At 41.6% G+C, this 12,218-nt stretch overlaps 1 protein-coding gene across 2 annotated transcripts in view; it reads left to right on the forward strand.

Annotated features, from left to right (window-relative positions):
- The window catches only part of STXBP1 (syntaxin binding protein 1), a 223,420-nt gene that overhangs the window by 153,847 nt on the left and 57,355 nt on the right, over positions 1-12,218 (forward strand). For both annotated transcript variants that reach the window (XM_085611824.1, XM_085611832.1), the window contains exons 7-11: positions 81-229; positions 597-681; positions 4,548-4,678; positions 8,325-8,432; positions 10,989-11,049. In XM_085611824.1, coding sequence (XP_085467950.1) covers positions 81-229; positions 597-681; positions 4,548-4,678; positions 8,325-8,432; positions 10,989-11,049 — 534 coding nt within the window. The remainder of the gene's footprint in view (positions 1-80; positions 230-596; positions 682-4,547; positions 4,679-8,324; positions 8,433-10,988; positions 11,050-12,218) is intronic.

Below are 12,218 nucleotides of genomic sequence, written 5' to 3' on the forward strand. Positions count from 1 at the left end.
CAAAGCCCCACCAAAGTATATCATGAAAGAGCCTCAATTCTTTAAAAATTCTTTCTACATCTATCTCTTTTTCTCTCCAGGTCTACTCTTTAGACTACCCAGACTCCTTCCAAAGCTTCTACAGCCCACATAAGGCACAGATGAAGAACCCCATTCTGGAGCGCCTGGCTGAGCAGATTGCCACTCTCTGCGCTACCCTGAAGGAATACCCTGCTGTCAGATACAGAGGGTGAGTGCAGCATGGGAAGGGAAAGAAGTGGGTAACAGGAAAAAGGGTGTCGAAAACCTACTGAGTACATGTAGTGTTTACCCTGTACACTTTCTGAGGTGGCTACCCAATGTATGATGCACTGTAAAAAAAAGAAAACTAAAAACTACATTAATAAAAGAAACTAAACATAGGAATAGAAAACAAACAGCTTTATTCTGAGTGCTGCGGTATCATTCATATTGGGTACCACATTTGGAATTATAGGTTCTGTGAGAAATGCATGCAAACCTGCCATTTAGGTGTCAGAAATTGTTCTAGATCTTGAGACTTGAAGGAATATGGGTGGACCTGTCTTTGTTGATCTTGATGATTTTTTCGTTTTCAGAGATTACAAGGACAATGCCATGCTGGCCCAGCTAATCCAGGACAAGCTGGATGCCTACAAGGCGGATGACCCCACCATGGGGGAGGTGAGATTTGGACCATGGATTCAAGAGGACAGTAAAGTATTTTGCAAAATATACTAAACTGTCCATAGAATCTGGATGTTCACTCCTGACACTGTTATGCTGGCCGTATACCTTGATGAGCCAGGATGCCTTGTGTAAATTCACATGAAATGGTTGATGGGTGTAAACAATGTAATCTGTACACTTTATCCATGCACAAGATGTGTTAATTTAACTCCACGGATAGAACACAACACTTAGATTTCTCAGGGAGTGGTGGGCAAGCATTAATTTGATAGCACCGTAGTCTTTCCGTGTGGTTTGGCTCCGACTAGCTTGCGTGGCTCATAAAGGCTTTTTATATGCGTGTAGTGTGTGATTTCATCTCGTGAACTGTGGAACCAATAGCAGGGCTCCCTGAGTTAAGCCCTTGCTCCTAAGTTTTGTTGTGGTCTGCGATCAAACATTGGAATTCTGGCAGGATGACTGGATTTTCAACCTTTTAAAGTTGATAATCTCAGTATCATTGAAATGGGTAATCTCAATACAGCAACACCTAAAATAGCGGGGTCTAGAGAAATAATATTCTCCTCGATGTCCTACAGCTAGGCTATCCTGTTTTCAGTTTCTATTTTTGGTAAATTCTGGTGGGGTTTTTTCAGTGTTTTCAAGTGTTTTCAATTCCTTAAAAAAACAGTGGTTATCAGTGGTTACACATTTTTGTGCCATTAAAAACAACATAAACAGTGTTTTTCCGGTGTTTATGGAACGTTTCGCTTTTATTATTCCTTGCTTTCTTTACTGATAGGGCATGGTATATAGACAGTGTACGTATAGTATATATGAGGTCCAAATACATTTTTGCAAATTAATTATTATAATACACCATACAAGACTTCTACAGAGAGTTTTTGGTCTTGTGCGCTCAATCTTTCCTTCCCATGCAAACTTTTTTTCGGTGAAAAGACCCTCTCAATATTGGCACTTGAGACGGGCAACGCCAAAACAGCCAGTACACAATTTGTTAACTCTGGCCATTGACAGAGCTTTCCATGCCAATACTGGTGCACTTAAAGATTGCGATTCTCAGGGCAGGTTCTGCAACATTTGCGTTGAACTGGGCACTTATGCCCTCGGAGTTATTGAAGCGGTCAATAATGAAGCAGCACTTTTGAAACTACGGAGGAAATTCCCCTTTACGGAAGGGATCTAGAACTTGTACAGAGTACAACAGTGAGGTTTCATTGACTTCAAATGCCATGGTTGATGAAGGGACATTTCTATGCATCATTGCAAGCCATTTCTCATTTATTGTAAAATAAAAGATCCTGAATTGCTCTTCAACATTGCTTTGCTCACCAAGTGGCAAGCACTCTAAAATGGAACATGTTGCAGTGCCAAAGTCACTAAGGGGCATATTTACAAGGGCTTTATCTCCGCTTTTTTGACAAAAAAGCGGAGATAAAACTATCGCCCTATTTACAAGAGGGTGCAAACATGCATAATCGCATGTTAGCACCCATTTTCTCAGCGCCTCCCTTTGCATCTCTAATGATATGCAAAGTGGGCGTCACTGGGCGTACCCGTGATGCAAATATCGCTGATGTTCACATCGCAATATTTACAAGGCAGCCCACAGGATTTTAGTAGACGTTAGATTTTGGCGAAAACAGAAGTTTTCGCCAAAATCTAACGTCTGCTAAAACCCTGACTTACCTATGTTTGACATAGGGGTGGATTATGCTGATACGACCACAGGGTCGTATCAGCAAGGTTATCGGCGTTTTGCAGGGAACATCGCTGGAAAACCAGCGATGTTCCCTGCAAAACGACGATAACCTCGCTATCTCTGGAATTTTTATCACCCTGTAGAAACGCTTTGTTAATAACACTCCACCAGGGCGATAAATTCCAGAAATAGCCTGCGATAAGAAATTTATCGCTAAGCATGGCCAGCGATAATTATCGCTGGCCGTTGATAATATGCCCCTAAAGGCGTCACCCAGCCTATTCTCAAGGAGATGTTACACATCTACAATAATTATGCTGAACACTTGGCAGACAAGGGTGTTTTCAAACTCTAGTTTTTTTTATTATGTCCACTACAGCAGTTATGTTTTCCTGTAAAAATCTAAAAATGCAGTAGAGTGTACCTTTTTCACATCACTATCAATATGTGACCAAAGATCCTCACATTTCTTGCCTTTGGCATCATCACTCAGCAAAAATTCTGCAAACGGTTGCCACGTGGATAATATAGCATTCATAGCTCCTTGAACTTAGAACCATCATCTAAGTGACACAGTTGGGATGCCACACTAAGCACGAAATGAGAAATATTTGTGTTTCAGTGCTTCTGCATAACAAAACAGTGCATCAGAATGGACTAAAAAGTAAATAAGGTCTGATGCTTGATCTGTATGGCGCTTGATGATTCTCATGGATTGTACCAACAGCTGTAATTATATTCAGGTATATAATCCATCTAGCGAGACCTTATTGAGAGTAGATGTTATTTGACCTTGTTAATAGCTGTGTTCTTGTTGTTACAGGTCCTATTCCCCTGCTGTCCCTTCCCTCCCTGCAGAGCGTGGCCTGACTGATGTTTGGTGATAGCGCTCTTTTCACATATACTTGTCACTATACCTTGCATTGAATGTTTAAAGCCTGAGGTATTGGCAATTCACCTACTATCAATACTGACTCACTAGAAACTGGGGACTGATTTATCAAGGATTTTTACCCATTCTCTGTGGGTAAATGTGATGACACATATTGGGAAAGATTTTCAGCCATTTTACCTATCAGTGAAAGAATCAAATGTAGCCAAAATATCAAGTATGATTTTGATATTTCCTGATTCACTACAGTTTATAAAATAATTAACCAAGACCTAAATCATGCTTCTAACCCCTGCATCTTTAGACCAAAGACCACAAAACTGGAAAAAACAAAAGGAAGAAGAAAAAATATTTTAGTGGCATCCATAAACAACAAAACTCAAGCAGAATAATGTTAGCCCAGTCTTTCTTGCTGCTACCTTATATAACAAAGTTACATTGTATTGGCCCTTCAGGAGGAAAAAAATTACTTTTTCACTCTCTTTTTTCTATCTCTGAATGGTATTTAGTTTGTGGTTGTGCAGGTGTTTTTTCAGTGTTTATATGTTTTCACTGGTGAGTGTTATTTCTCTTTCAGTGGGGTTTTATCAGTTATTATAGGTTTAAACCTAAAACCGGACAGCCTACCTACAGCCTTCAGCTCATTCTCCTGCCATCTGCCATGCCACATGTCTCCCACCAGTAGCGCTCCTCCCAGGCATAGGCTTCAGTTAGATGTAGCCGCTACCTCTGGCTTCTCCTTCGGCAGGGTCGGCAAAGCCCTGGCTGCCTTTGGTCTCATTGATAATAATGACAGCTGGCAGGAACAGAAGGTAAACAAGGCTCATAGAGCCCAGTTTGAGCTCTGTGTACTTTCAGTAGTGTCCACCCTTTAAATTCCATTACCCTCTCAAGTTATCAGGATGCTTCGATGTGCTAAAATTGGGATAAGTGATGTCATCAGAGGCCAACAGACATGTGTTATTACTTCTCACATCCATGTCATTTTGGTAAATTCTCATCCTTACTCCCACCAGTCTGCTCCTTCCAGTCAGCAGCTCGAAAGAGCCGGGTGAACATGAAGTATAAAGAGATAAAGATGCGCCTCCTCGATCCCAAAGAGAAGTTGACCTGGGCGGTTGACCAATGCTAACGTACAATAAGGCTCATCGTTTTAAGTCTACTTAAGTTAGAGTAGTTAATCAAAATTCAAAGGTAGGAGCAGTGAGGTTTCTAAAGTCTTACAGCACCGCTGCATCACTGGGCTTTTTCTCCTTTGCTTTGCAGGGACCAGATAAGGCGCGTTCCCAGCTCCTGATTCTCGACCGTGGCTTTGACCCAAGCTCCCCCGTCCTGCATGAGCTGACCTTCCAGGCCATGAGCTATGACCTCCTGCCTGTTGAGAATGACGTGTACAAGTAAGTACAGGACGACATCAGGCTTGGTAAGGAGTCCAACAAGGTGGATGGGGTGTGGTTGGAAGAGTGTGACAAAACCCGGCTGGGTGAGATGGTGGCGGGACATGTGGGCCATGATTAAAAGGTAGTTGAGGATGGTTTGTTGAATAGTGATTGTATTGGCAGGTAATAAAGAAAATGGGTAGTCAGGTGGTGGTGAATTACAATAATGTGAAACACAATAATTTTCTTCTAAGTATTATTTTCTTTGGTACATTGGGCCTCCTTTATATGTTGGCAGAGCAGAAGTCCCGCCATAACACGGCTGTGCTCTGACTACACCAAACACGCAGTTACCTGCTATGTTGTGAGTGGGGGTAAGCCCTCGGTTTTCATTGAAGGAGCCTGCATCCTCAGCCAGTGTAAATCTCTGACCTGGCAGCATATCACTTAGAGACCACAAGGTCACAGTGACAGTCATCCGGGCTTCATGAGGAAAGAACGACTGTCACTCAATTTCCCATCCTTTGTCCAGGCAGTAAAAATGCAGAACGGCTCCCATGCTCAGGGAGAAACCTCCCTGCACACCGAGGCCATTCCTGTTTTTTTGTTTAGAAAAAACAAACTCCTGGGTGATTCTTTAGGCCCCTAGAGATGGCTGTGTTTGCTATTGGCCCAGTCATTTTATGAGAGTTCCTGCCCCTCTTCTCTGCCTCATCGCTAAACTCCAGACAGCTCCTTAATCGCTCCAACTCAACTACACACCGACATCCTTGCTATTCATTTTTTAGGTCTGGCCTTTTGCCAGCCTCAAGTTTCCACAACAAATCATTTCAACTTATAAAGATATGGAGGTGTCTTTAGTCAACTTTCTTTGTCAGTGGACTACTCAAGTGTCACTCAAAATATGCTCCCTCCCACCACAGCACACAGCATTAGAAAATGGGGCAGCCCACTTCAGCCACTAGGTGCCATCACTCAGAGAAACTGTGTTTTGCCTATGCATATGTATACATCAACTTAAAAAGAACTAACCCACCTCAATCCACCCCCAAATTCCATCCCCCATTAGAAATTTGAAGGCCGCTATATTTACCAGTAACTACATATGTACAGTAGGGTGTCATCGGCTACTTTGATAACAATCAAATATTTTCTCTCAAGCTGCAATTTTGACTCGCCATAAACCAGCTTTGACATACTTGTTTATCCTATTGAAAACAAGCACAAATCATTAAAATAGCAAAAATGTATATGCAAATGTATATGTTGTAGCCACACTGTATTATGACGGACATTTGGAGCAGTTACATCGGACTCGAGAGGGCCATCTAGTAACGATTATAGCTACTGCATCATTGTAAAGACGTCAGGCAGTTGCTTCTGACTCGAAAGGAACCTCTAGTAACAACTTTAGCTACTATCGTTTTTACAAAACACGTTTTAAGCAGCTCCCTCTGACCTGAGAGGCCCATCTAGTAAAGTCTTGAAGGTCTGCAGCCTTTTTTCAAAATACGTCATGCTCTTGTTTTTGACCTGAGAGGGACAGCCAGTAATGCCTCGAGGCTCTGCAACCATGTGTAAGGTCAGACCCATTAGCTTTGCCAGTGCTTGTTTCTAAGCTGGGCACACATCATCGGTCTGTTTTACCTGGCCTAAGCTAAGCCTTTTCTTGCCACAGTTACCCATGATGTCTCTTATTTCTGCATTCTGTTCTCCTTCTGTCAGTCACTTTACCTAACAGGAATGGTTTCTTCCATTATGATTTGTGAAGCTGCTTCAAAAACGGTTGTATGCAGCTGGACCTTAGAAAACTCAAGAATAGAGGAAGCAAATAATGACAAGCTGTTGAAAACATATGTGGATGAGTAACTTGTGTCAATAGGAGGTGGGGGGCTAAGCAAGTAGGTAGGTAAACAGACAGAAGAACACAGCAACGTGCACAGCTTTGTGCATGACTTGTTTGATGTGGCTTTCTGAGGGTGAAGTAATGTGATGGAGTATGGAAAATGGTCTCCAGAAAGGTCAAATATGACATAAAAAGTGGAAAAAATGTAGGATGTAGGTCGAAAAACCTAAATGGCTGGAAATAATAGAAATGGAGATCTAGAGAATGGGAGGTTCATATGTTAAAGAGGAGCGGAAGGAAGAGTCCACTGTAACGGATACAGAGAGTGTGGGTAGGTATGTGCTACAGGAAGAGGACTGAAGGAGTGCAAAGCTGGGGCAGCCATAGTAGGACCAGGAAGACTGCTCCAGGCAAGATTTCCAGGATTACCTCTCACTATGTAAATGATTTCACGTATATTCTTTACGTGAAAATGTATCTTATGTGAATAGCTGCAAAATCTGACATGGATTCGGACCCACTAGATCAGTGCTTCCCAAACTTTTTAGAACCACAACCCACTTGATAATTCGACAAACTTTCACGACCACCTAGCTTTCATGGGCATGAGGAGGGAGATTTTTTTCTTGTAACTTTAACATTGTGTGGTAGCGCATTGTCATTTACAGATAGCACATTTTTCATTGAAACGGCCACTAAATTTACGCAGACATACAGTTTAACTGATTAAACTATATTTGCACAAATAATAATGTGCGAAAATTGGGTTTCAGTGAATATTTATTATTTGTGCATCACCAAGTAAAGTGTCTTGATTTGTGCTCAAAATCATTGTTTCTATCACACTTCAGAATTACGAAAAAGTTCCGTAATTTTTGCTTTCCTAAATGCTTAGTGTGTACAGTTCATTTACAGGTATTTACATGTTGCTGTGTGTTACGAAAACAATTACACCCTACAGCCTTTTATTTCACATTTCATGTTCCCCAGCATCATTGTCACATAATTCACTTTACTTTTCTTTCTTTGACTGCAAAATGAGAGAAGTTTGTAAACACCAGTCCTCATGTAAACAAAAAAAAGCAGCTGAAGACATAACCTGCTATTTGACCTCTGTCTTTGAAGCACTGCAAATGTGACAAGATAAATACAGAATTTAAAGGCATCTTTATTTATTGCTCGGACTTTCATGACCCATGCGAGTCGGGATCCACAGTTTGGGATACATTGCCCTAGATCTATTTTGGACCTTGGTGTAAGGTTGTCCGGTGACTGGAAGGGAGTGGGCAGGGGAGGTCTAATCACGATTTAGCACATGGCGCAGTCAGTATCCTGCCTGCAAGCAGCATGTTGAGCAAATAATATAGCCTTAGAGCCCCTCCGTCGCGGGCTATACAGACCATTAAATGCCTGCTCCAGCGTTCTTTGGCCGGGGCCTTTAACAACAGGGAGCGGGTCTGTAATGGTCGGTTGAGCCTGCTTCGGAGGGCTTTAAGGCTATTAGAACATTCCGCCCCTAGAGGACAGAATGTTCTGATTTGTAAAACAAAGGCATCACGGAGCCCGAGGGGGTTGATATCACCTCAGGCTCTGTGTAGCCTTTGTTCACAGCAACAGCTGTGAATAAACATTGGAGCACTCCATTGTCTTCAATGGAGCCCTCACAAATCCAATGTTCTAACAACCAATAGAATATTAATCCTACGGTGGTGGCAGTGAGGGACAGAGACAACATGGCGTCCAGTGGGAGGAATACGAAGAGGGAAGATTGTCCTTCAAAGGATCTTTAACAACCTTTCATTCTCTCTTTCTTCCTAGGTACGAAACGAGCGGCATTGGAGAACAGAGAGTAAAGGAGGTTTTACTGGATGAAGACGATGACCTCTGGGTGGCTTTACGCCACAAGCACATTGCAGAAGTGTCTCAGTGAGTTGTCCCCAATGATTGGAACTCTACATCAAATATATTTAGAATAATCTGCTTATTTATTCCATTAAAGAGCAGCTGTGATGACACTGTGGGACTCTCAAGGGCCCTTCGTAATGGTGTTTAGTACTCATGGCTTTTCAATGATGCAATACTTATTGAAGGACCTTTACTCAATGCTTTTCCCTGATGTTATACTTATTGAATGGCCTTGTAGGCTGGAATTGAGATGTTTTAGAGTGAGTCATTGCTGTAAACAGCAACACAATACTCGGACAGGCAGTGATTGACTGAAAGGATGCCGAAGGTTGGATTGACACTGGCATTGTTGTAAAGAGTTTTATTTTTTTTTAGGCAAAAGAGTATGCCGTTCCTAAGGGGGTATGGAAAAAAAGAGGGGCGAGAAGTGACAGAGTATCAGACCAAGTCAAATAGTCGCTGAATGCTAGACAGGATAGTATAGTACTAGTCCGGGGATAGTACTATACGTCATACTTCATCATAGGGCCGGTGCTGCAATGCCCAACGGGCCCCGCAGGGGGGGCTCTTTGCCGGAGGTCTTCTCGGTTTTTACCGTCCTGAAGCCAGATGGTCCGTGTGAGGGCAGCCTATGTGTAGTGAGTAGAAGTGGTGATTTAAAAATGGCTCCTGGATTCTCAAAAAGAAGGTTTATTCTAGGAGTACCTGGACCATGAATAAAAATGGTGAACTGAGTGGGAAGAATTAAACCTGTGTCAGTTCTAGTGAGTGGTGCATAGGATCAGGGTCGACATGTTTCTTGCCTTCAATAAAGTCCTAAGGGATCTCGGCAATTCTTCAGGACCTATAATTCTCATCTACTCTAATCAGTACGGCAAAAAGTGTGAAAATAAAAAGCTATGTCCCCTAATATAAGGATTCTCTAGGAGTCCTAAGTGTGTGGAGACAGACAACACACACAAACAAGTGGATGGTGAAAAAGGTGTACCTTCTGGAAGCAATTAGCATCGTCAGGTAGAGGTGAATGGGCCCCAACAGGGACTAGCCGGTGTGCTCGCTAAATTATGCGAGTGGGACCAAATTTGGTCCACAAGGAGTCCGGTACGGCACGTACCCGACGCCGGCTGTCTCTGGGATCCCTTAGGACTTTATTGAAGGCAAGAAACATGTCGACCCCGATCCTATGCAGCACTCACTAGAACTGACTTGGGTTTAATTCTTCCCACTCGGTTCACCATTTTTATCACCCACCCCTTGCTTCCTAACCTTTTGCTGTTGGTAACCGTCAATCCATTTGATTACTCTCCACTCATTGGTGCTGTCTGCCTGCTTCATGTCAGTCACTGATGTCTACCTCACACTTTCTGCATTTCCTCCGTGTGCTTCCCCTTAATGGAGGTTTCAGTCATGGTGCGAAATTATCATTTTCAGGGAGCTAATTGTAAGAGCTCTAGTTTTTAAAGTCAGAACTGGACAGGAACATCCCATATTACTAATACCAGCCATGAGGTCACACAAAGATGACAGGCATATTCCTCCAGGAGGAAAATGTCTGAAATAGTAGAATCTATTTCGATTTTATACCTTGTGGTGCGGGGGACACCCTGTATAACTTTGTATAAAACAATACACAGAAGGTTAATATAAAAAGTAAATTTCCAATGTCGCGGCATTGTTCACACCATAGCCATCCTGACGCCACATTGTTTTTTAGCTTTTAATGAGAACATTTGTACATTTTAATGCATTTTAATCATGAAACTTAGCTTTTTGTCAGATATGCAATTTGTTATTTGTCATCTTTTTTCTTTAGTTTACTTTCATCTAAAAAATATAAGTCCTGTGGTTGCAAACTGAGTTGGTTTGGAAGGACAAGGTTATTTTAGTGGAGTGTAAGTTTGTTTTGAAAATGTACAGAACATGGTTATTTCGTTAGAAGGTGTGGTTTTTGTTGATGATGTGATCTTAGTTGAAAGGAGATGATCTTACCTAGAGATCTATGTAAAAATAGAGAAACTATTACCAAGTTGCCTGTTACTATTCAACCATTACCACAATTTATTTTATTATGTTTGTCATCATTGCACCTTTTGTTCTCTTACTCCACACTCCACCTATGTATTGCTACTTGTCCCTTTCTCCCTTAAATAAAAGAAAATATGATTTTGCTTACTCTGCATTATTTTCATGTGATGGATTTCTTGGTTGTGGGTTAGAGATTTTCAAATAGTGCCATCTGGAATTCGAAAGTAAGGAATAGGTTTTGCTCATGGCATACATGGTTACTGGGCAGTAATGGTTAGGGATGCTGGTATTTGTGAATGTCGAGGAAGAGAAGGATAGGCGTATAGCGTTACCTGGGTATGGAGGGGTGGAATTGGTGGTATTTGTGGAAGGGGAGCTAGAGCCTGACATTGTTGATGGTGCAGCTGGTTGTTTGGGTGATGCCTAGGAAGAGACAGACTATGTTGTTGGTAAGTTAGGTCTGGCTAGAGGAATGTGTGCAGGGTAATGGTTATCAGGATGATGCTAGTGACAGATATGTTAACTCTCTCAATTTCTCTTTTTCTGCCACAGGGAGGTCACCCGCTCCCTGAAGGATTTCTCTGCCAGCAAGAGGATGGCAACAGGAGATAAGGTAGTTACCTAGGTTTGCACTTATATTTCTTGGAGGTCTTTCACAGATGTGCTATATAAGAGAGTGGAAAGCACCTATGTCTATTTAGCAAACACATATTTTGGATGGAGTCTCTCCATGTCCTACAAAATATAGAGGCCCCTTAAGAGGCTGGCAGGTGGCCTGCAAGCCCACGCGCCCAGCAGGTCTGTGAAGGCTGTGACCTCCTCTCCTCTGGCAGAGACTGCCCTCCATAATCTGAGATTCTTGCTTGTGTGGCATAAATCCCACTGCCTCTTTATATACTTAATGATACCGAATTGCTATGCTTTTGTAAACCAAATTAATTGTAATTCAACTAGATATTAACTGTTCATTATTCTTATTTTATTTTCATTGTGTATTAATTCAAAATATCTCAACAAACAGTATCTCATTATCAATATACCAGCTGATCCTTCCTTATACAGCCTATATTCCACGGGTTGTAGACCATATCCACATAATTTTAGCTCTCTAATTTTAGGATTCACCAGGAGATTATAATTTGGTCTGATTGTTAATGCTTTTCAAAGTTCATCCCAATAGACGTGTCTGCAAGTATATAGTATATAACAATACATTCAGTGACTCTTTAGTACATTATTATCTTCAATATATTTTATTTGTGTTTATTACTGGGGCTGTACAGATCCCCATATTAATCAAGGATACATTTAAGTTTATACATAAAATAAAAAAGAGGACTGTTATTAGTGTGAATTTGAATATAATGGATTAGAATGTTTTAAGAAAATCTATTCAAATTGTATCCTTGAACAATAGGGGGGATGTAGGCTGCATAAAGAGGAATCGGCCAATCGGACAATTGATGGTCAAATGAGAGACCACATGAGTTCCAGATGTTTTCCAGTATGATTTATTAGACTAGGAGTAATGGCATGCTTGGGTAGGGCTGTTTTTACACATTATTACATTCTATTGATTTAACTATAGATGTGATATGTAAATGAAACATATAAGAATAAGAAAGATGTGCAGGGAGTTTTCTAGTGATGAGCATCGAATTCTTGTAATTGTTCCCCCCCCCCCCGACTAGGATTGGGCAACTGTCATATCCATAGGCGGGCCAATGATGAAATGTCAGTCAAGTGAAGGGTTTCCAATGGTGTGACCAGATGAGGCTCTGC

Source organism: Triturus cristatus, chromosome 1_2 (genome assembly GCF_964204655.1).
Source record: "Triturus cristatus chromosome 1_2, aTriCri1.1, whole genome shotgun sequence".
Lineage (NCBI taxonomy): Eukaryota > Metazoa > Chordata > Amphibia > Caudata > Salamandridae > Triturus > Triturus cristatus.